Source organism: Apteryx mantelli, chromosome 16, assembly GCF_036417845.1.
Source record: "Apteryx mantelli isolate bAptMan1 chromosome 16, bAptMan1.hap1, whole genome shotgun sequence".
In the NCBI taxonomy this organism is placed as follows: domain Eukaryota; kingdom Metazoa; phylum Chordata; class Aves; order Apterygiformes; family Apterygidae; genus Apteryx; species Apteryx mantelli.
In genome coordinates this window covers 16,928,990-16,954,897 of record NC_089993.1, presented here as the reverse complement: position 1 = coordinate 16,954,897, position 25,908 = coordinate 16,928,990, and the positions used below count along the sequence as shown (strand labels likewise).

At 37.0% G+C, this 25,908-nt stretch overlaps 1 protein-coding gene across 1 annotated transcript in view; it reads right to left on the bottom strand.

Moving 5' to 3' along the window:
- SDK1 (sidekick cell adhesion molecule 1) overlaps positions 1-25,908 on the bottom strand; it is a 432,196-nt gene that overhangs the window by 281,714 nt on the left and 124,574 nt on the right. Inside the window, exons 2-4 of the mRNA XM_067306719.1 lie at positions 18,285-18,444; positions 11,265-11,371; positions 7,402-7,549 (exon numbers count right to left, since the gene is read on the bottom strand). Of these exons, the coding sequence (XP_067162820.1) occupies positions 7,402-7,549; positions 11,265-11,371; positions 18,285-18,444 (415 nt within the window). The remainder of the gene's footprint in view (positions 1-7,401; positions 7,550-11,264; positions 11,372-18,284; positions 18,445-25,908) is intronic.

Here is a 25,908-nt window from a genome sequence, read left to right as displayed (position 1 = left end):
TGCAAATCACAATGACAGTGAGTCTTCATATCTACCCACCTCTAGACTGGACATAATTTTTAGAAAAATATTGTAAATCCCCTTTCAGAGAGCAAAGCTATTAATACTTTTCTTGTAGTTCTTACTTTCTCAAAGTACATCAGTCCCCAGAAAGCAACAAGCTCATAAATCAACTTCCTAGTGACAGCAGTGATAACTAAATCATAGCTAAGCCAAAAGGTTTCTTTCTAGCGACACTCCCATCCCTTCCCCTTTGTTTTACAAATTCTAAATCTATGATTAATGAGCATGGTGACATAAAAATGATTTTGTTTTTCAAACGTGATCATCTTAAAAAACAATATCTAGTAGCCAGATTTTCTCTTAGACAGTGATCTTTAAAGTTTTATTGATATTTACAGCAGTGGAAAATTGTACTGAGAGATACCATGAACAGTTGAGGCCCATTGTAAGACAATATTAGTTCCAAGTACCCCCTCTTTTTCTCTCAAGAAATACAGATTTTATAGTGCTAGTATAATAGCAGTAACTTCACTAGATTTATAAAAAAAAATCTATTAAAAAAATATGTTTTGGTACCCACATTTGTAAAGAAACAGATTGGTCAAATCCCAAAATGAGACTCGTATGCCATCAAAGCGCATCTCTTGGAAAGGATCCACTGCCAAATAAACCTTGCTAGAAGGCAGGCTCTTTGGCAGTGATCTAGCTCTACCATCCCACTGCCACCCTGCAATGGGCTGTGTCCCTCCCGCACACCCCTCATCTCAGCACACGCATGGTCCCCAAACGCGACCCAGTCTACCTCTCCCTGCGCATACTTGACATAGGAGGTTGCACCCTGGGAGTTAAGGTCTGAATAAATTTGAGATATGTATTTAAAACCATTGGTGAACAAATTCTGAGCAGAGAGAAAAGCAGTGAGCTTGAATCTTGACAAGTCAAACAGCTTTAGAAAATAATCCTGGGATTTGTTTGCTCGGAGGTGTTAATGTTTTCCTCTGCTGAACACAGCAGACGTAGCAGTACTCACAACAGCCCACTGACAGTATCCGGGACGCCTCAAACTGAGGACTTGAGCAGATGATGGGAGATCTCCCGGCAGTTTTTCGTACACATATGGGCCTCGAGGATAGCAGTAAAATGCCATGTAAGATGTTTCCTAGTGCTGCCTGTTCCTTGAAATTGAAGTTATTCAGTGCCGAAATTTAGTTAAACACATACTTGGGTACTAATGCATCTCAGGTTAAGGAAATAATTTAATTCGACAAAATTTTCTTCGTTCTCAGGTATTGAAAAGTTGATTTTAAAATTAATGTGATGCCTTGTACAAGGTCATATATCCACAGGTACTGACAGATAAAAACAGCATACAATTTTCTTGTCATCTCTCTTACTGATGAGAGGTGCCATTCCAGTTCATAGTGTTAGCAGATGTAAGAGCTCTGCAAACCTTTTTCCTTTAAGGTATTGCTCAGCTAACACACTGCAGACTTGACAGTCTCTGAATTTATTGTTCACTAATGCTAATCATCACAATTTTAATTAAAGTATTATCCAGTATGTGTGAAAAGTAATTATGTGCAACTAACATAAGTTGTATGACAGGACAGTGGTTGCAGAGAAATGCGTTGTTGGCACTGGAACCGTTCATAAAAAAATGATGCGGTGTTTGTTTTGAAGTGAAAAATGTACACATGGAGCATAAAGTGAGCTGTTACCACCAAGGCAAAACCTAATTTAATACTAATACCAACCTCTAATCTAGCATATTATTTCTGTATCTTTTAAATTTTCTTATCTTTTAAAGCATACTCAGTTGTAGCTACTGTTAGTGATATTGTCAGTAATATATTTACAATTTTACCTTAATATAGTTAAGGTAAAACTTCACCTTAAGTGGTTAGTAAATCTGCACCAGCTTTGCTTATCATGTCGTGGATGTCCAAAACCACAGCAAGTCCTATGCAAGAGTTGCTTGGGCCTAACATATTTTCATTCCACAATTTGCCAGCACATTCAGTCTCTGTAAGCGATACTAATGACCACCTTCATTCATATGTATAATGAAAAGCTATTAAAAAAATAGATATTAAACTCATGTATACCTAAAGGCAATGCAATTCATCGTCATCTGTCTGCCAGGATGAAGCACATTTGGTTCATTTACAGTTAACTGAGTGACAAAATTCCACCTAGCTTTAAGGGCCACTATGCCAACAGTGTCTTTAGATGACAAAAAAAGAACTTTCTGTGCTGTGTCAGGCAGAACTCCATCAGCAAAAAGAAACGCGAGCTAAGAATCAGTTAATGCCTCTAGTGAACCAATTATCAACACAAAAGCTGCAGAAAATCCTAAAGGATAAATTTACATCAAATAGAAGCCACATTGAGGACCTAAGTTTGACTGGTTTTACTTCTGGAAACAGTGTTGGTTTAAACAGCCACTGCTGCTTACTCCCTCCTCCTTGCTGCCCTTTCAGTTATTTGGAGCCATTTAGTGAACCGGAACAGCACAGCAACAATGACACTGCAACCAGCAGAAACGCTCATCCAAGTGCAGCTTATTAGAAAAAATAAAGATTTCATGTATGAATTGGCTTGGAAGTTGGCTCGGAAACATCATCATCAAGCAGTTCCCGCAATTCTGAGTACACATAACCTACTGCAAAATAAAATAGGCCCTAAAACTGCACGCTTCACTTTCTACTCGAGGGACACAAAAACGCCTCAATGTAACACTGAATATCGTCTACCTTAAAAATGCAAAATGGGTGATCATTTGTGAAAATGAAGTACAACTGTTGATTTCTGGGCAGTATTATCAAATTATAACGCTATCACTAAAATTGCTGAATTACAAATGCCTCAGTGTAAATGTACACCAGCCTCTGCAAAAGGGTCTTCTTCATCAGCCCTCGATGCAACAAACAGTCAATAAATCTCACTGCTGAGCTATCAAGACAGAAAGAAGTTACCACAAATCTAGGTACATCAATTTTAGTGCATGAATCTAGAAGAAAAAGTATTTTTAAATGTAGAAAGTTACTGAAGACGTAAAAATGTCTTTACAATATACTTTTTTCTCTTAAAAAAGAAACGAATGATAAATGGATTGACTCCGAATGTGAGTTTTTTCAGTGAAAAAGTCCTTCACTTAGAAAAAGGTAAAAAATTCTATTAGAGTACTAAGGATTTAATTCCTTGCTATCACAAATACAAGGCAATTTTAGACCTTGATGGTGCTACTGTCCTTTGTGTGTCTCCAAGGCAGTGTACCTGCCTCATGCAGAGAGAAAGTCAAATGCTCGTTGCTTTTAAGTCTGATGAAGTACAGCCAGGCAAGGCAAGCTGAAGACTTGACATCTCAGGGTAGCAATCTCTTCTGGTACAGTTACCTTTAGAGAGGCTATTGTTTTCTGTAAGATGTGAGGGAAAACAGGTGGAATTACCCCATCAGTCAATTCACTGGATTACAGCGCAGTTCTTATTTCACATTACTCTGCTAGTACATTTGGAAAACATTCTTATGTGTAGGTGTTAGGCAAAGTCTTTTCCAAAACTCCTTGAGAAATGTTCTTTGAATATAATAATAAAGAAAAATCGCAAATCCTAATTCCTCTCTTTATTTTCTTTTGCTGTTGTTGATGACCTCTTGCTCTTCTCTCCCAGATTCTCTACTTCACGCCTTTCTAGCATGTACACAGCTTCCTTCTGATGATCTACAAACATCCCTTTAAATGATCAAATTGAGACTTTGGTGAAAGAAAAAGCAGAAAAGCCAAAATGAATATATATACTCACTGCACTAATGAGGAGGGGAGAAGTTTAGGTCTTAAATTTTTAAATACACACCATCATGCCATAATAGCTCTGCTGCAGGTGTGTTAGTTGCCCTAGGTCAGAAATTGTATCAATAACCCCACGAGCATATGCAGGCCATTTGGTTCACTTGCATGTACTACAGAGGGATTTGTTGACATCTTCACATCAGCCCACTCTTTTAGGAGAAACTTACCATGAAAAGCTTATAAAAATAACAATCGTCATTTTAATTTATATCTGGCAGCTTTAAACAAAATTTAAGGCATCAACACAGCTAAAACAGAAATTAATACATAGTTATTCACTGCAAAGTTGAATAAACCTTTCCACCATGAGTCACACTGCCAGTTAAGTTAAACAGAATATGCACTGTTTGAAAAAAATAATAATTACCATTATCTTAAAAGGAAACTTCCTCCTACAAAATATCACAGCTGTGTACACTCACATGGTAGGAATACCATTTTGACTTTTCCCTTAAGCTACTCACTGAATCAAAATGTTTTTCCCCTAGCCTAAAAAGTTGACACTCTTCAGCCTAACAACCAGTAAGAGAAAGAGGAAATTGGTCCATTACATATGGTCACCAGAATTCAAGAATATCTCCTAGAACCGTCCAGCATGCGAAGGTGTATAGTTAAGATTAGAAAAGGCCAAGAACAAATAATAGTCTTGTGTCATATATTTGTAAAGCATCTTCAAAAAAATATATACAGTGATGCCAGAATTTGTTGACAATTCAGTAATGTATCTTTTGTTCTCTAGCTCCCTAGAAACATGCCACTGCTGGAATGCTGAATAGCTTTGAAATAAACACTGGCAGAACTTCCCCCCCCTCCAATGTCAGCATGCATTAAAAGAAAGATATCAGCATTTACTTCTTTGAGACTGCTAGGTAAATCCTTCTGGCCACTTAAATGCCACTCCTTAAAACAGCTTAAAGCATTCATTTCATCAAAACTGCTACTTCCTTTTGATCTTTCAAATTTCTCAAATAACAACTCAGCACTCATACGTATCTCAGTTTCCCCACCAGAGACATGACTTCATTCGAAGGGTGACAGTAGCCCTGTACTCCAGTCATCAGGATCATTAACACCTCTCCCTCGTGTTAACGCAGTATAAAAAGTTGGGTGCAGTGCTGAGTATCTGTATGTTAAGGTTCTTCCATGAATAAGAGTTCATGTGACCAACTATTTGAGGGAATTGTTTTCTTAAAAGTTGCCACAGATAAAAAACGTGTCAGTACCAACTTCGTTTGTATTCAACAGGAATCGATGAAAAATTGTGTACCATAACCACCTCTACTGTCCTCGTTTTTAGCGCTGTTTATCTCCTCGCTCTGCATACAATGCAGTGATGTCACTCTTGGGGACCATTACTACAGCTGACTGAGCAGCTGATTGATTTGGCTAAATCATTGTAAGCTTGTTTAAGAGGATTAAAAAAGCTTTATATTGATTTAGCAATACAAGGTACTTTTAATCAGTTTAAAGAGCATCCATACAAGGTGGTTGCCTCAATCTAACTGGATCAGTAGCTAAACTGATCATTCAAATTGATACACCTTTGTGTGTACAGAAAACATCACTTGAAATGCACAGCCTGCTCTCCAGAGGAGCAACACAGTTCCCGTGAGAAAGATATTTTTCATTTCTAACAGTTTTATGCCTTAATGTACATCCTCTCTGGGTCTCAGGTTTCATGTACTTTTAGGGCTGCCATATTTACTTCCACAATTTTACAGACAGCAATATGTGAGTTAGTGCTGTATGGTTTTTCTAATAGCTTGAGGAAGCAGTAGACCTCCTGCACATAGATTGCACAGATGACTGGTACGTGCAACATAAATCTGTCATTTCCTGAACTACATATATCAAACTTACAAGGAGGTTCAAAATTTCAGCACATATACTTCTATTGCAAAAGTGTTCAGATCTTCCTACACAGCCCAGACAAATGTAAAAGTCCTCAAAAATTCCTTTCGGACAAAACAGCAGAGCAGAGAAATAAAAATACATGTGGGAAATGTTAGATATATTCGACCCTACTGTAGAACAAAATTTTGTCATTTCCTCACTTGTAAACAGTGCCATAGTGCTACAAATTAGAGATAATTTTGCCCTAACAATCCCAAGAGGGGAGGAGTAAGAGTAAGAGTTTAGATTATCAAATACACTTTACATATATCTCTATTTGCAATTTTCCTAGACTGTAAGGGGACCCACACAGAACTCATTTCCAGATATTGCAAGCAGGCCCTTGCCTACATCACTCTGTTGCCCACCTATAGTTCCCAAGCAGCTGTCCGATACCTGGATAACAAGGCTTCTTCACCACCTGCAATTTTTTTGATTTGTGTGTTCCCAGCAGTGGCAAAATAAAATTTGTATCATGTCATGATTGAAGGAAGTAGATTCTTAATGGTTAATAACTCAGGATTTGTCTCATAGCTCTCTAGGAGATCACCCAAAAAAACATTGTTTCATCTTCCAGCTTGTTTTCCATCAAATTACTATTAAACTATTCATAAATTATTACACAGTTGCTTCACATTCTTGCAATACTAATTTTAGCAATTTCAAAGAGCTTAGAGAAGATACTAGCTTTTGTGTTTAAGAAATGCACGAGAGGCAGTAAAATATACAGTACAGATTAATAAAATTAAAATCCAAGAAGTTTTCTCTTTCTAATATAAACTCTAAGGATTCAGCAACCCTTCTGGAACTTAGCAACATCTCATTACCATCAGCTGCTAGCATCTCTATCCCTTTGAATACGTGAAAATATAATGCACAGAATTAAAAAAAAAAAAAAAGCCGCCTAAATTCTTAGCATTTCAACAGTTTTCTAATAAAAAAAATAGCTTCTAGTAAAAAATTAGTTTAGATTTTTTTAAAACGCTACAGCTAACCCCTACCATCTCTAAATAAAATTATGAAGGTAAAAACACAGGCTGGCCTTATAACCATCTCAGGAAAGGATAAATGAGCACACCTTGAGATAATGCTTGACTAATCACAGTGCAAGAACTCTGCCATTAGTGGCTGAACTGCTAATTAGACAAAAAGAGATAAAACTGTCATTGTACACCAAAAAGATAAGGGGGGAGAAAAGCAATATTTACAATTTTACTGTGAGGAAAGTAGTATTAGCATAACTCCATGTAAAAATTCAGCCTTATATGTTAAAAAACAACAACAACAACAAAAACACTCAGTACTCATTAAGTTAGTCCATTCAAGTAAATATAATTGAGAGATGAGTATTCACTTTTCCAAAATATGCCATGAAAATGAAGAGAGTGAAGAGAGGGCAGACATTCTGCATATTCATTCCCTTATGCTGCACCAGGAACATTAAAATCACATGAATTATTTTGTCAAACTGCTTAGGAAGTTCAGAGCTGGTTTTAAAATAGACATTTATCTCAAACTTAGTATGAGCTATGCTACTCTATTCTCTTTAAACCTTAATTAGTGTACTTAAAATGTAAGTTGTGTTATCAAATGTAATTAATCATATTTCAGAGTGGGTTTTTTCTCTTTTTTTTTTTTTAACTTTACATCTACTTACATTCTGCTGCTTGGTATAATCTTGTGCCCATCTCTAAACCATGTCACTTGTGGTCTCGGGTAGCTGAATAAGTGCAGCAAGTTTAGAACTGCAGCTTGTCCTTCAGTCACTGTTTTTCTCTGGTTTGCGTCCATAAAATTTCCCATATCTGCAAAGAAAAATTATACTAAGCATCATGGAAGTACTTGTATCTCTCCCTCTTTCTTCTCAGGGGTCAGAGAAAGAAATAACTGTGCTTTACAATAGTCATTAGCATTACTATAATTAGGCAATATGACACAACAGATCATGAAACAGTGCTGATTAACACAGATTCGGGTGAGCAATAAGGCATAAGGCAGAGTCAAGTGCTGCTAGTGCACATGAGAAGTGCATCAATCAGCAACACTGCACGGTCTAAATGTTCTTTTGCAATAGCTGAGTCTGTTTTTAACTGAAAGTGACATTTTGATAGAGTTTTTTTTAAATATATCCTTGTACCATATAAAAGAGCTTATTGTGTGATACAAAGGAATGCAAATGGTATATATCATTTTATTAATTTCTTATCACGACATTTTTCCTTCTATCCATAGTTACATGCATAGACAAAGCAGCTGCATCACTTATAGTCCAACCAATGTACAGTCCGATCTATGTGAGCAGCTCAGAAAGGCCAAATGGATATTAAAATAACAAGGCTATAGTTATGCTGGTAGCTATTAGTTCTTTTACGATGTAAATAGTGCACCTGTATCTTTGACATTTACAAAGGCATCTCTAGTATTAAACAGCAGCTTTTAATAAGGATTTTAATGGAAGGAAGAAACCTCTACAATGGCAGAACATCTGCCTCTGAAGAAGTTGTCATTTCACAGACAAGTTCACGCATCTATGGAGTCTTTGTTAAAAATTCAGTAAATGCTTTTCTCTTGTTTTTCTTCTGCCTTTTGTATCTTATTTCTATCCATTAAAATAAACAGGGCTGTAGGCTCCTACTTATTCACTCTCTAAAGAACTTGTATGCATTTTAATTTGCTTTAAACTGAGAAGCTGACACACAGAGATATCTTCTGGTTTCCTCCATTGAATTCCCATTTTTTTAGGACCATAGGGTTCTTTATAAGTTCTCTGGAGCAGAAAGGGATGCAAGGGAGACAGAATCATACAAGACTACTATCAGGTCTGTGGATGGAAGATGAGAAGAGACAGAACAAGAGCAGGAATTAAAAACACATGGTATTTTAAAGAGGCTTTAATCATCTTTGTGATTTTCAGGTTATTTATTCAGACATAATCAGCACTGTACTTCCTTTGTGGCTCCATATTTCTCACAACTGTAATCAGATCATCTACTTGAAAAGAAGTTTCAAACCGTGTAGGTGGATCTAATTAACTTCACTGTCATATGATTATTCTAGTCTTCACAATCCACGAATTTTTAGGCCCATTCTGTAATTAAGATTTACTCAGCAGTTTTCTTATAAATATCTGTTCCCATTCAGTTAAGTAATACATTAGCATGAACATTTTTAAAATCATTTAACAAGTTTGCTGCTGCTTCAGAGATCTAGGACATGGAAAATACCTCAGATCTTTCTCAATGCACATTATACTTGTGACTTTTGAATTTTCACTACATATCTTACGTTTGTTAAAGTTTATTGGGAAGCATTTTCTATCCAGTGGCACCTAAAGTTCATTTCCTGTGAACACTTCTAAGTTAAGCACCTAATGTATAGTTCTCTGTAACTCTTAAGGACTGGACAAGACGACCTAAATGCTTTGAATTCTGTTTTCCGGTATTTTTTTTAAGAATAATACAAAAGTAGATGATGATAAAATATGAGGTATTTCGTTATACCCATATAGCTTAAAAACAATTAATTTAGATCAAAACATGTTAAAATACAGAAAATAATCACAGTAGCAATAGTTACCCTGGACAGAGGAGGACACTTAAAACTTGTAGGACATTTTAACCTGTGGGAATACAGTACAGGTCTGAACGCCCAGTTTCACTGTAGGAACCATATAGGTCACTATAAGACCAAGACCAAGGATCTGTCATCTCATAAGATCTTCTTTACTTTGTCTCAACATCTTTATCAGTGAAAATAAATGAAAAAAATTTTTTTCTTAATTCAGACAGAGAAGTCTTAACAGTTATTTAGCCTTGTTCAGCAATGCAGAAGTACCAATTAAACAGAAAAAAAATTAAAAAACAAAGAAAAGGAAAAAAGATTATACTTCTTTCTCTCCCAAGAACAACCAAACACACAAAAGAAAAACCCTGAAGAAACAAAGCACTTTACTGCAAATCTTTCCCTCATTCGGAAGGGGAAAAGGCTCTCTCTTCAGGAGACAAACTTCTCAGCAGTGGTAGCAAGGTAAAGTATTCCTGTGCCTCCCTCTTACGATGGTTCCCACAAGGACTTTCTCAAAAATTGTGCCCTCCACCATGCCAATCCAACTGCACGTATAGCAGCGTAGGGAATCATACTCGGGGAAACAAACGGTTTTTACAAACTGCACAAATTAACAGTTGCTTTGCAAAAAATGTTGGATGAGCTTCTCTGGGACCTGGTATAATTCACTAAAACAGAAGAAAAGTTTTCAGAAGAATATTTGTAATGGTCTGAGGCACATCAGAGCAGGCACCGGCTCAGCAGGAGGAGCACCCAGCCGGGCAGGACGGCTGGGGAAGGCAGGGCAGCTAGAGCAGCAAGGCCCCTTCTTGGCAGCAGTGCATTTTTAGACTGGCTCCCAGCATCCTTAAAACAGTATCACTGAGAGATCAAACATTTAGTTACTGAAATAGTCATATAATTTACTATAATACAGGAAGCTGGTGAACATGAGATCAAAACCTTTATAGTATCTGTAACTGTTTCTATTTTAAAGCACAGAAAATTCCAAGTAACTTCCCTCATGACACAGTTATTAGTTTTCATCTGTTCCTTGCAATTGGCTTTCTAGTAAATAATTCAATTTATCACCTAAATTCCACATATGAAGTGACATTTGCTGCTACTGGTTTTACAGATACTGACCCTGAGGAAGAGCAATCTGATCCACGTATCATTGCTAACACGTAATATACAAATCTCTCTCTTTTTGTTAATGTGTTTACTTCAAAGAAAGAATAAAGTCTTATTTTCTGATGATTTCCAAGTTATTTGGATTATATTTTCTATACATTAACAGAAAAAAAATGAAAATAAGGCTAGACCACCATTTACAAGGTAATGTAATTTAGCAGTAACACTAGAGAAAGTCAATTTAACATTTCCAAATGAAAGTCAGATATCAAATTAGAGGCCAACTCCAAAAAATCCTCCACAGTCCATACTAAAGAGATACAAATATTGGAGAATTTGGTTCAGAAAGATGTTCAGAACAGACTTCTAAAGTTTGGTTAGCAAGGTTTTAGCTGTGAAACAACTATTAATTTTGTAACATAAAAATAATGTTCTGAAATCTTCACAGAGCTATTCCCCCATACTGTTTTCCTTTAGATATCCTCGCTCTGTCCTTCGGGCTTTTTTTTTTTTTTTTTTTTTTTTTGCCTTTGTTCCTCTCTGTATCTTCAGGGAAGGGTATAATAGTTTTCTCTCATCCTACAACTATCTCCAAATGATTTCCTGTCTTGATGACTTTGAATGGTTCAAAGCTTTGCTGAAAACTTAACATTGCACCACTCTGAACTTGTTTCCCAGGTGATAACTACATTAAATGTGAATTTTTCTCGTGTGAAATTTTAAAATATGAAATCTAATAAACTTTCAGACAAAAACTGGAAAATGTTACTGCTATGTTGTTTTTGACACATGAAAAAAATCAGTTAGCTAACGAATCACAAAATAACTTCTATTCGAACATACATGCCACTTGAACTTCAGATCTTCTCTGCAGCAACGCCCCCATCCTGTTCCGTACAACACACTGATAAAAACCAGCATCAGACCTCTGCAAAGCTGGGATGATGTACCTAAAAAGACACAATTACAGAATTATAGTAAGCCTACAGGCAGATCAATGCTACTTGATACATCATTTCTTATTTCTCCTCTAATAATTTACACATTGTCTCAAACGCATATTGTATTTTTTCTTATAAGTAGCATCATCATATCATCTCTGACCCTAGGCTACAACATTTTCTGTACTATATCTACGAAAAAATATTTGAATTGCATAAAAAACCCTTTCAGCTTAAAATCTACACTTCATAAATACTGATTAGTCTCCACAATTTGCCTTAACATATAGACTTAAATGTTTCCCTTAGTTTTAGCTACCTCATTCATAAAGCAAAGATGCCTAGTATTTTGCTCAGAGGTGGCACAACAAAAGCACAACCTAAATGTAGGCAATAGGAGTCTTGCAAGAAACATCAAAACTCTCCAATGAAAAGAAGATGTTTACTACCCTGTGTGACTAGCTCAGCTCAGAAGAGCACTGGAAAAGACACAGCGCACTGTACGTTGTATTTGTTCTGCCCTTCGGTATACTTAAAAAGTCACTTAGTCCACTAATGTTCACCTTCCTCATTCAACTATATCTGATAGCCCAACATGAAAATGAGCTGATAGGCACAGTTTTAATGTGAATAAAACACAGGAATAATATAGATAATCCTGCATTAAACAAACATTAATCAAAGTGTAAATTCCAGTCACCTTCAGAGATCTTATGGCAGGATTAATGAAAGTCTTTATGAAAAGATAAGGAAAAATAATACTGCTGAATTTTAATCTTCAAAATTTAATTCTACTGAAGAAGGCTTCTCATCTCATACTCACACATACTATACACACCCACATACAGAGCTAATGTGTGAACAGAATCAGACGGTATGAAAACGAGGGAGGTGGAAGAAATCTAATTTAAGTGATAAATGAAGACTAAAATCGCTGCATTATAATTACCATCAAATACACAATAGAAAATAGTTCAGACAACCTAAAACCAGTGAATTAAAACACCAGTACCACCAACAAATCTTAGTAACCCCTAGCAATTCCCAGAAAGCCCTGACTTCCCAAGCAGGTAACCGTGTTGCCTGCCTGTCCCGGTGCGTTTCAGCCTGCTCCTCCCAACCCGCTTGGGAGCGGCTGGCAAATTTTCTCCAGGGATTATGACAATTTCTAGCTAGTGAGATGGAGAAGACTCAAAACAGTGCCTTCCTCACCTTCCCCTTCTCACTAAACGAAGGGAAAGCTAAGGAGGACTCAGCAGGGAGGACTACTCTCTTTGGGAGTAGTAAACCAGGTGATCAGCACACAAATACTTGCTGCCCAATGAACAGATAACTCTGGCTCAGCCGTCCTGCCTCCCGCCTCCTTTCTATGCCAAAGGAGGCACAGGGAGAAGCTAGGTGCATATACAGGGTGCAGGATACAAATCAAGAGAGAACGAGGCTTCCTTGGTTCCTTACAGGATTCCTTCTTTCTTTACTCAGCAGGTGACTGCTGCAAATCTCCACTAGTCAAAAAAAAAAAAAAAAAAAATCTGACAAAAGATATCGACAATTCATTTTTATAGCTAATTTTACTAAACAGTTTATAGCTTTATAAGGTTTTCTCGCTCCCCTAACAGTTCAGTATTGTACTTGGCCAACATTTATTTTTCTACTTGTCTATTAAATGGAGCTAAAATTAAAGGCTTTTTTCTTTGGTATCCTTCTGTGCTAAGATAATAACGTAGAGTTCGTTTTCCTGCCGTTAAAGACAAAACAAACCTATTACATCTGAAGTGCGCTACTTTGGTTTTCTTCTCTGACTTGCTAATGTTTCAGCGGGGAAACATTCTTACTGTGTCGCCTGCAGAAAAGAGAGACTTTTAAAACTTTACAGTGCGCAGGCAGCTGCAGCGCAGCCCGCGCTGTCCAACGGCCGGCACCCGAGCACAGCTGCCGCCAGCCGCGGCAGAGCAGGCGAGCAAGGGCACCGTGGGCAAGAGGAGCGCGGAAACCGGGTGAATCAGGTTTGCTTTTCTGGGTAACACCGTAGCAGGGTACACGGAAATTGTGAGCCAAAGAACGCAGGCAGGAGTCTGAAAAGTATTTTGGAAGGGTGATCTAAGAGGCAAGAAGCAACAGGGACAAAAGGAAGATCCGAGGGAAAAGCTAAAAGGAAATGAAATGGTCTGGCTGGCACATTGCCTGCGAACGGGACAGGAGAGCGAAGAATGCTAACTAAACTGGAATACAGATATGATGGAAACCTTATCACACAGGACCTTAAGAGAAAAGACCGGACTCTAAGCTGATGCAAAGCTCCTCACAGAGCTAGGAAAATAACTACTGATCACGAGAAGCTACAGCTTTTGCTAACATCTATGGTCCAGAGCTTGCTTTAAAGACGCTTGATTAGACTTTTCCAAAGGGTGTTCTGTGAAAGCTGCTGAAGAGGGTACGCTCGCTTCTAAACAGAAACAGCTTCTCTTTTTCTGACAGACATGTCAAAGAAAAATCTAATCTAGATGGGGGGGGGGGAAATGGATTCAAATGTTCTAGTTGCAAATTTCAAAATGTAATCATAAAAGGAAGTCTAATGTCTGGGAAAGTCGAACATAGGCTTACTCATTTTTATGCTTGATCTTACAGTAAAGATGTTAATAGAGTCTTGGACTCTGCACAGAAATCCTAATTTCAACATCTGAGGAAAAAAATCCTATGCAAAAACTAATAATCTACTAAAGTTAGGAGAATTAAATAACAAAAGCAACAAAAGAGGATAGAACATATATTTGTGTTATTTGAAAATACAAAAAACAGGCAAGAGATAAACAGATACTGATTTAACTTCTAGTTCTGTGTTTACAATTGTAAACAGTCTTTATGTACCTCAAATGTCTGATTTTCTTCTTCTTTTAAAAAACACTTTTCTATTCACCCCGCAGTAAAATACTGCTTTTTGTGCTAAGCTTTCATGATTCAAGGTGTTTTCTGACAGGCAAAAGGGAGAAAAATAGTTCTTTCTAAATTCAAAAGATTCTCTTCCACAGACTAGATTTATGCCAAAGGTTAACACAGGTTTTTTTGTTTGATTTTTACAATGACAAGACATGGTTTTGCTTTAATTTTGTCTGCACTCTAACTTCCAAGAGAGAAGAACTCACCATTGTCAAGATGCCAGAAGGCCACTTAAGGCTTCTGGCCATTTGCGCAAGTCATTTAGAAAGTCGGTTTATTTGTTCTGAGTGGTACAACCGGCTGGACACCGGCTGTTTAAAAAGTTGCCATAGAAAGATGTAAAGTGAGACGTACGAAAGAAAGCGCCAAGGAAACTCCCTCGAAACCCAAGTGTTCCTGCGCAGGTATAGCAAAGAGTCAGAACTTAAGGACAAAGCGTTTCCCCGCACATAAGGGAAACGCCAGCTGAAGCTTTCTTATAACTTTCCAACGTTGTATTCCTGATTTTAAATGCTGTCAGAGCTAAACATCAACATATAGGATACAGGTTTTCAAAAGCCCTGATTGTGAAGACAGTAATGAATTAAAATCAAACAAGCGTTCTTAGCTAGTAATATAGCTTATTATCTATTCAAATGCTTTTAACACAGGAATTATGCATCAACTGATCTAACTTTTTATACAGGATAAAATTTAAAAGTGCCTAATTTTAAAAACATATACATAATAAACACATTCTTTTAAGTAGTTTGGGAGAAAATTGCACTCTTGCTTAAATGTAACTTTGGCTTGTTAAATTCAAATAAATTAATATTAAGGCCACAAAGCCAACTATGAAAGCCCCAACTGGCCTAGATCTTGCTTTCAAAAGACAAACAAATACCAAGAAAAAAACAAAATGAAGAAAAAGTCACTGTCTTAACTTCAAACGCTCTTAATTTACACAAACTAGCCAAAATAGCTACTTCAATCAGTAATATTGATTTGCTTTTTGTTACGTGTCTCTCAGACCACAGTGAATTTAAGGCTCTTTTTTAAATACTTAACACAAACTAATGTATGCACAGTCACTATAAAAGCCAGGCTGCGCATACCTAATCAGCATTTTTATACAAAGAAAAACTGTTCATTCAGGGTCACCAATGTCAAGCAATGGTATGCAAAAACTCCAATTTGTTCTTTACTCATTTGGCTTTTATAATAAGCTTTGAATGTTTTCGCCTTGTTACAATATAGACATTACTTTAAGACACAATAACTAACATAATTTACTGAAAATGTTTGATGATTCAACCTGCAGCTGAAGTCACTTACGTAAGAAAGATTCATGCATTTAAACAGAACATTTACCTACTTAAGAGAACCACAGAATTAACTATTACAGGGTCAAAGGTTAAATTTTGCAACTGGAATTTTTATGCCTAAGCGTACTCTTTCTTGCTTTCATTCATCCTAATGCACCTACGTCATTTAATCCTGTCTGGAAGACTACATGCCTGCTAAGGCAGCAAAGCTTAAAACTTTCCATTCCTATAGAATCAAAATCCTGTTTGGCTTATCTCAGCCAGTGGCAAAGAATTACAAAATAATAATAGGGCTGCAATATTTAAATTAATATTTTCTATCAGTGCTATTGTAATTATTATAAGCTAATATTTTCCTATCTTCTTAAGCACCTCTGTAGCAAGTGTGTTTAATTAGAAATGGAAACAAGGGCAAAATAAAAAATGCAATATAAATAAATATGCCTTGCATCATATCCTGAAATTCGCTAGAGTAAATTAACTACACTGATAAGAAACAAGGTAGTGTGTGTACTGATACGCATACGTACAGCCTGGGAAAGATGTTCCAGTACACTGATCCCAACTCATACTGCAATACACAGTCAAATTATAATTTTGGGTCTTGGTGAGTTTATTAAAGATGTGTACATATTTAATAAATACCATGGCATTCTGGCATTTCAGAATGTCATACACCCTCACTCAGGTTTCCTCCAGTATCATAAAACCTAAGTCCCTCAGTCTACCACATCTACAAAGCTTGAGTTTGCTTTCTGTTATCATTCCTTGTTCTTGTCCTCCCATATAGTTGCTTTCTCTTACTGTCTCAGCATTTACATGGCTAAGAGCTGTTGTCAGCTCCTTCTACCAAGAAATTCCAATAGACTTTGCTCTTGTTGATCAAAACAACAGTGCCGTTAACTCCAAGTCACGCTCAAACCTTCTGTGATTAATTGTGCTATTAAAGATTGCTTTTTTTCTAGAAATATTCACAAATCTCCTTTATAAACTGAGCATTACTCCATGATGTGTGTATGGCTCAAGATATCAGCATATTTCAAGGCCTGAAAACAAAAACAGCTAATAAAAGACTGAATAAATTATTCAGTACTAAGCAGTCTCACCTAAATCAAAGGTCATTAATTTTCAGGAAAGTGCAGATAGAACTGTATGTTTCTTTGGAAACATAGTCTCTGAATACATTTGTGCACTACATGACCTGAGAGGATTTTAAAACACCTATTTAAGGGACTCTTTTTCTACTCCTCTAGAAATGTAAATAATACAGGAAATAGTATTAATGTTAAATTATAATTTTGAAAATCTTTGAGAAAATGAATTATAGACTACCTTGTTAGACTGAATTGTCAGAACAGTTCTATATGAGGAAACATTTCAGTAGCAGTAGTAATATAACACTCAGTGCATTAATAGTGGTATTAACCATTAGAAGTATCTGTTCTTGCAAAGGGAAAAAAAATCTCAGGAAGGCCAAAAGTCTACTAGTGACTTTGGTTTTGTTACTGATTTTAAAGTGGAGGTACTCAGACGCCATAGTAATGCATAGCAATGCAAAACTTGATATCAGTACCTACATTTTTATACCCACTGATACTATAATTTCTATCTATAATGATGGAGCACAATTTTTCCCCTACCTTAAGCAATGTAATTATCATCAAAACGCAGTATTTAGCCTGGTTCGCTAAGGACAGAAGTGTCACGCAAGGGGTCTGTCTAGCGCACACACACCCCTTTGAAATTCCTGAATTCACCCAGAAATTTCAACCAAGTTTGAGAAGTGAAGAAGTTGCATAGATATTAAACTTCTATATGGTCTATGGAAACTGGCAACTGCATAGGGGAGTTGACGTTCCCACTAAGGAAAAGGCAGACAAAACTCAGCCGTTTTACACTTGTATGTTTGGCCAGTCATTTGCTGCCTATCAGCAAAAACGCAGCTCTGATTAGCACAGCATGTTTTTTCTCTTGCTGATGGGATGTTGTGAGGAACCTGGAGGGAGTGAATGAGGTCCAGGGAACAAGCTACACAGATCCATAGAACTGTTTGTTAAATTACAAGATTAATTTTCATGCTCTCAGAAGTGAAACTGAAAGTTTTATTTTTTTTATATATATATGTGTGTGTATACACGTATATAAAATCATTTAAGATAGACCCCATTCTTTTATTTCTACATCTACTTATTGAAAACTGCCATTGAGCTTAGTTCTCAGTAAGAATGAGCAGCAAATCAGACAACATTTATCTAATGTTTGCTCTGCTTTCAAGACACTACACGTGGTAGAGAAGCAAGGTACCTAGAATAGCAGACAAAGTGACAAAAAACCCTTTTTCTTTTGATTCGGAACAGGAGAACTTAAATCTGTAATTAGTATCATTGACACAAAAAACATCAAGGAATATGCCCACTCTTTAATATAAATTTATGTGAATTCACATTTTCCACAAGAAAGGATTGTTGTTACTTTAAAGTTTCTATATTTAATACTCCAAAACAGAGATCCTAACATAATTTTTTGCAAAGGAGATTCTCCCAGATCATCTCCATTTACTACAAACCATCTTTCTTCATAATAAAAAACATTGTCAATGTATTGTCTACAAAATTGTTTGAAGTATTGTCATTCTTTTTTCAATTACACTTAAAGAAGCCTATTAGATGGTTTTTATTTACTTATATTCACTGGAGTAGTTGGTTATTTCGCTGTCATTGCGTAACCACTTAAATTCCAAAGGCCAGCTGCCTTCAGCAAGGCATGTCAGTACAAGGCGATTTCCTTCCAAGTGTATCTGGGGCAAGCCTGGTTCAGTCTTGAAGTACGGTGCAACATCATCTGAAATAGAGAAAATGGTTTTATAAGTTATTTAAATGAGCATTACTGAATTTTATGCCACCAAGATTTAGCTCATTTCTTCTCAAAATGGCCAATGTACAAGGACAGCATGTCCTAGCACTTAAGGTTAACACTGCTATATATAGAACTAAGTTTTATCTTCAGAAATATAGTTCACAAGTATTAAAATAATAATAATAATAAAAAACACACAAATGTGAAACCCTCAGGCCCTAATGCTTATTTAGAAGAGAAAATAAGTGCCCTCTCTGATATCCTTTGGTCCTGCTAATGCATATGAGATTTCAGCATTGTCTACTGTGGCTGGCAGTGAACAGCCCTGTTTTTCTTTTTCTTTCATAAATTTGTGAGTGAATTTAATCCTTATTTTATTTATTTATTTATTTTTAAAGAAAGCAGAAGAGTAATCTTGGATAGAAGTGATTATCACAGCAGGAGAAGTCTCAGGGTAAATGAAAAATGTTGATAGAAAAAATAGTCTGGAACAAAACACCTCACAAAAATCACAAGATTGATATGTTTTTCAATATTATTGCAAACCAAAATGCGTTAAATTATATTACCTGAAATCAATTACAGATTTTGAATTAGGGTATTTTAATAATGTTCAAGGGTCAGGTACAGCTTCAAACTCATTCTCCTGTGGACCACAAATGCTTAGAATACTCCAAGCAGCAAAACTGCAAGCAGAGGCTGTGAATATAACCATAAAGGATGTGCCTTTTCCAGCAGGAAAGACCTCTCCTCCAGCATTATGAATCATTCTGCGCCCAGTCATACTCTCGCTGACATCAACAGGAACAGGATTTGGCCAGCAGCAAGTAAATGGCCCACTCAAATTACTTATAATCCAGCCTCCAAAATTCTATCAGCTAGAACGAATACATCATTTGAAATAAGAGGTCAAAATAAAATAAAATAAAAAAATCGGGGGCTCAGATTTTCTTAAATTCTCTATGAGCTCCTGTTTGGAAACAAATACATTTTTGACACACACTCATTAAACATCTCACTGATATTACAGAACCTGGTTCTGTAATCAATACCCATTTTTGCACAGAATTTGTTTTCTATTCCAGCTCTACCCTTGGTAATATTGGGCAGGGCACATACACACAGATTCGCAACTGGCAAATTGCCGCAGCTCCACTAAAATCCAGATCTACTACCATCTTGCATCTGCTGGAGACCCACCTCTTAGTCAACTCTAGAAAAATCAAGATTTTCATGTTTTACATCTCAAATTTCTACTTGTAACTGTGTAGGAACTGTAGACTGTCCATCTACAAAGTTTACAAACACTTTGTATTGTCAATAACAACATGTTTATGCACATATGCAATAGGTATTACATTCAAGATCAGAGTTTTAATATTAAAAATGGAATTTAATAGGTTGACTCAATCTTATAAAACTGTATAAACATAATCAGTCTATGAATTTGCTCAATCATGTGAATGCCCCAAAGTTTATTGGAATAAGCTGCAAGCAGACAAGTTGAGGTATATTATGGAAACTTTATCAGATCTTTATTCTCAAAAATGCTCCAGTGGCAAAATGCTTTTGCTACACCTGATACAGAAAAAAAAGTAAGGGCACTTGAACAGAGAATAGAGATGCCATAAAACAGAGCTTAAAAGCCAAAGAAAGTTTTGGATACAAAAAAGAAACAAGTCAAGTCATTGGTAAGCAGAAAGCACTGACGTGACCACACGACCAGCCAAGGACAAGGAAAGCTAGAACATGGACTAAACTCAAGGTCACCAAAGGGAAGCCATGAATAAAAAACACATGAAAGATGACAGCAGGGACACTAAAAGGAAATAAAATACTCGCCAGTTATGACGATGTTGTGGGGAATTAACCAAAGCAGAGATTATAGTATCTATTGTGCTTGATACCATTACTGGCAATAGACGATGTAAGCAGCTGCCAAACATTTGCTAAGTCATACATATGCACAGCAGGAAACATTTGGCTATTTAAACATTTATTTACTATTTAATATCTTGAAGTATCTTGCATAACACTGGAGTTTCCCACAGCTTGGGAGCCCCAGCTTCTGGGAAAGCGTTGTTTTGTGGTGATCCGTACATGTAAGAAGGTTCGTGATGTGTCTGTGACCCCAGCACATGCTTAGAAACCCCAAGCAAGAGATAATATGGGATTCAGCTCCCAAGTCCCAGACTGCAGGGCACGCAATGGGTTTGCTAGGACACCTGCAGGAGCGCGCCGCGAGCATCCGGAAGCAGGAGCTCCGTTGTGCCTGCGACGAACGCACATACTAATGAACAACCAGCAACCAGATGACAAATACCGAGCAATTGCTGCTGCTGCTGCTGCTGCTATCGACGGAGATGAAAACGCTGAAAATTCCTCCTCCTCAGCTAAAAGATAACAGCAGAGTGCTTTTTGAATATCTGCCTCCTGAACACGTTTACTGCCTTGTTTAAATTCCTCGTGAAAATTACACTTAAACCAGAAGACGTACTGGCAATTTTTTTTTTTTTTTTTTTTAAACCAGTGTCTAGGCTATCAACTTTTGTTTTAACTCACATATAAATTAGATTTATTTAAGGCTTAGAAAATAAAATGTTGAAGCAAAACAGTATTGCAAAACTTCAGTTACAATCATGACTTAAAAATACAACCTTTTATTACTATTAAATATAACTGTTCCCTACATCATAAAGATCAACTATTAAAAAGCAAAGGTGTGGCACCTAACAGCCATATATTAAGATTGCATAAAGATTCATAGAATAAGTTTTCTCAGTTTTTAATACTTACAAATACCTATTTAAATAAACACTGTTCCCTCCTTCATACCTAATTTTTATATTCATAAAGGAGAAAATAACTTTCACTGTTATTTTAATCCTCTTATTGTGCAAAACAGAATAATATCAAAAGTGTACAAGTTAAATGTTATTCTAAAGGTAAGAAGAAGAAGAAAAAAATCTTTCTGGATCTGATTAAGATTATTCAGTAATATCAAGGAGATCTAATTTTCACTTAAGATTTCTACATTTTACACTTTTGTCATCTTTCCCATTGAAATTCTGCTAAGGAAATAATATTTATTCAAGGAGAAAGACGACTTCATTTTTTGAAATGACCATGTACATAACATAACAATAGTGTAATGAATATTAATTTGATAGTTTGACTAAAGATATGTACACATCTATATAGCCTGTTTAGAAAGTACAGTAACTTAGTTATGAATCACTTTTTCATCTGACTCCTGAAGTCCTCTCCTGGCGTGTTTTTTTTTTTTTTTTTTAATGCAGCAATAGTACTTTTAGGTATCAGTGAAGCTTTACAACCTAGCCTAATATGTGAATTACTTCTTGATATAATTGCTGTAACACTATTTAACTGTAACATGCAGAGGTTTTCAGTAATCATTACTGACATATTGACAGAATTGAGTAAAATATGGAAATATATCAATTAATAAAATATTGCAATAGACTGTATATAATCTATACAAAACTATTGTGCTTGTAGGGTCTACATTTCATTTTCCTATATTAAAATGATATTTATCTTGTCAAAATGACAATTTGATATTACATATGGTTGCAAATTAAATTTTATACACTCTCTACCCAGGGGCATTTGATGACAATAATTATTTCATAACCTCTAACAATAATTAAAAACAAAGAAAAAAAAGAACACAAACAAAACAAGGCAAGCCAATAGCTTACAAATCATCCAAAACATCCTGGGGAAAGTATCAACAGCCCTTATTAAGCCACCATAATCAGCACCATCAATCAGGGGAGAGTCCAGGCAAGCCCAGGTCTGAGGTCTCAGTGTGAAGGCAGCAATCAGCTGAGTGGGACATTTTATTACCGCACTCTGCTTTTTAGACAGCTGAATTTCCCAGGGCAACTAACCTTTCCGCTAAATTGCTAATCTTCCTTTCAAAACTTATTTTAGATAAAGCTCAGGTATTTTTATACTTGCTATTGAAAGAGTTTAAGCGATCCTTTACATTTTATGAGGAAACGACCTCATTCGCTGTTCAAGGCCGTCTGACCTTTCTGAACGCACAAGTCACATGCCATAGTCTTTGAACAGCTGATAGCCAGAAGACCGCAGCCCCGCGCGTTAGGGAAGAAGGAGCTCCAGGCGAGGGGAGCTGGCGGTTTTCAAGGCGTCCCGCCGCTCCTCTGGGGCCTGCGGCTGAGGCAGACGTCAGCCTCCCCCGTCTCCTCTCACCGTGCCGCTGCTCAGGGACGTGTCGTTACCGAGCGGGCCGCAGGGCAGCACCAACTCATCCGCAGCCTAACGCTGCCGTCCCGGGTAGCGGCCGTGCTGGAGCCGATACGGTCAAGGAGTCGCGGTGCGGCTGTCACTGAACTATTTGCTATGTCTCCGGTATCTGAGAGAATTACAAATTTCTGTTTCTTGCTTTGAGAAAAATAATTAGTAAGATTTATAGCCAGCTTTATCCACAAGTAAAGTTGAGCATCAACTGCATGTACATTTAACGACTTGTACCGATAAATTGTCGCCCTACTTCTTAGCATTTAACTTTAGAAAGTTATAACAACTTCTGCAGGAAAAAGCAGCACAACATCTTAAAGCAATAAACTATTTTACATAAAATCTGACTATAATTCACCTAAGAAAATAAATGAAAAAAAGGCATTTTTTTGCCCCATTGTAATTTACAGCATTTGAAGCAATTTATTTTTCAAAAGTGTTTAATGGCTACTGCAGATCACTAATACTTTCTTTAAACTGGATATACAGAGGAAGCTATAACAATTTCACATATGAGAAACAGGAACAGTTCCAAAATGGCAGATATTCCTAGGCTGGCCAGGGATGTTTTGGGCACTTCTCCACTACATTACATAGGTGAGATGATAGTCTACAAAGTTACTGAATATTCTGAAGCAGCCTTATGTCAATTCCCACATTCCCTTAACTTATGAAATCAACCAACATTTTAAAACTAAAAATTTAAGTAAGAGTCAGACAATGTTAGTATGACATACAGCTTTTTTAACAATATTATGTATAATATTTTGAGAACATAACCATTATTGGAACATTTCCAGGCACGTTTTAATCTCTAAATGTAATTTTTACAAAGAGATTTCTAATGAGTAAGGAAATGTTAAATCCTTTCATAGGCTTCATGGGTATTTTGGGAGTCTCCTGAGTTAGGAGATAGACATTATACTTAATCATACACTTGCAAGATTACTTAAAGGGGTTGAACTTCCTTGTGGACATGAAAAGTCAGCAACAGAGCGCTGTGCTAATATTTCGGAGAAGGGGTGGCAGGAGGAGTCCGTATGAGCCCTACGGTCCAACCAGTAAGGCGAAGCCATTAGCACGGAGTCTCCTGAAAACAGTGACGTTTACCTGCTGGTATAAAGAGGTTCATGAAATGAGCTCCTTAAACTGCTCTTTTCAGAAGAAACCTGTGAGCCATCCAGTGAGATTACTCCACGATGAAACGGATATCTGCATTATAAATCAGTACCCAAGCAATTTGTTGATCCTCTTTTTCAGTGATTTATTTCAGAGCTCCAACGGCATAACCACCTTTGTTATTTCACCCATGATTACCCATTTACCCCTAACTCATACAAGGGCAAAGGATTTGGAAGAGAAAAAGGCTGCTGCCCGCAAGCCTCCCCCGGTCGCACCTTCCCACCCCACGCGAGTCCAAGCCCAAGGATGCTGCCGCCCCCCCAGCGCTCGCTCCCGTGTGCAGGATCACAGTCAAGCTGGTGTTATATGAAAACGGTTCTCAGATTTCAGCGCGATTCTGTTCGAAGCTAAAGTTTAATAGACCTACTAGAATACTTTTTAAAAGAATATAGCATGCTTTATAAATTAACCTGCTTCTCTGGCAGATTTACTCAAACCCTTGAAGTAATTTTATCTTTTAATCTTTTATTCTTGATTTTCTCAGCCAGCACACACCATCCATTTATCGAATTCAATTATGTAATCAGAGCTCACTAAAAATCCACTGAAAGCAAAAAATGAAAATAAAATACTGAACAAAGGCTCCATAAAAAAAGTAGCAGAAAAGCTTTGATGACTTTGGCATTTCTACAGCACCGTACTGCTCACACCTTAGACACATGATTAAAATGTCATGAAAGGCAGAATTTTTAAGTGGATCAACAGGGACCAGTCTGGCTGTTCTAGGGTCCCTCAGGGAAACGGGGATCAGCAGGAAAAGAAGAGTCATCTCAGGGAGAAAACTGCCGAAAAGGAAGAACTGGCTGGCGAGGGGCAAGATACAAGTGGGTCATCCAACACGTGAGATACTTGGACTTTACTAGTTAAATAGAGGAACGTCTCACCTAAGGCCACCCTTGGCCAATCAAGGCTTTAGAAACCACAAGAACATCTCTTAACTTTTATGCCGCCCTTGAAGGATAGAGCAAAAAGCTAAGAAAAAGCCTATTCCAGTCCTACAAACAGGAATAATGAAATACTGTTGTTATAAGCCTCTTAGCTAAAAGAATTTTTTGCCTACAAAACAAGCAAGCCTTAACGCTATACAGTATTGGTTTCTTCTGAATGCTCTTTGCCTCTTCAGCTAGGCTGATAAAAAACAGTAGATTTTGTCCGAGATGCAAGGAGCAGCAATAGGATAAGGTGTCTATCTGTTGGAATACACAGCTTCTGCAAGTTTTCATCAAGTCTGCATGCCAAAGTCTCCGACATCTGACTACCATCCTTATGAGGATGGTGCAGATTTGTTTCTATGGAAATCTTAAGAAAACACAGGAGAGAATATGCCAAAATTATCTTAAAAAATTACAGAATAATTATGTCTCATGTCTGGATACTTGCTCCATAACCTGTCTGCCTTGCTTTTGTGCAGCATTAAACTACAAGCCTTGGATTATACTGCCAGGGTAGCCTGTCTGTTCTCTCCTCGGTACATGCAAAGCTTAAATATATTTCAAAATACAGTTTCAGGACCTAATTCAGCATTGTACATACACTTTTCTTTGGATTGATGCTGACATTTTTACATAAAAATAATGCTGTATGCAACTGTTATCTTCTTTGAGCTTCTCTCCAGCCCTAGCAAATAGGTGCATCACAGAAAAGCAGAGAGCTCTCCTATACTTTATTCTCCCCGAAAACCACGTTCAAGCATAAATTTGCAAATAAAAGCTATAAGAGAAGGTGGTCTGACTATTTAGCTTTGTACTGACTGGAATGGGGACTAAAAAATGTTCAGTGGCTATTCAGCAGTTAACCAAGGGAACTTAATCTCATAAGGACAGCATGAATGAACATGGCTTCAGAAACGAGGGAGAGTACCATCGTAGGGACCTCGAACACATCCACCACTAACCATATTAGCTAATTTTGGCTAACGAGTCTGAGCCCCCTGTGAGCTTACATTTGTGAACTCCTAAGCCAAAGTCAGATTAAACTGAT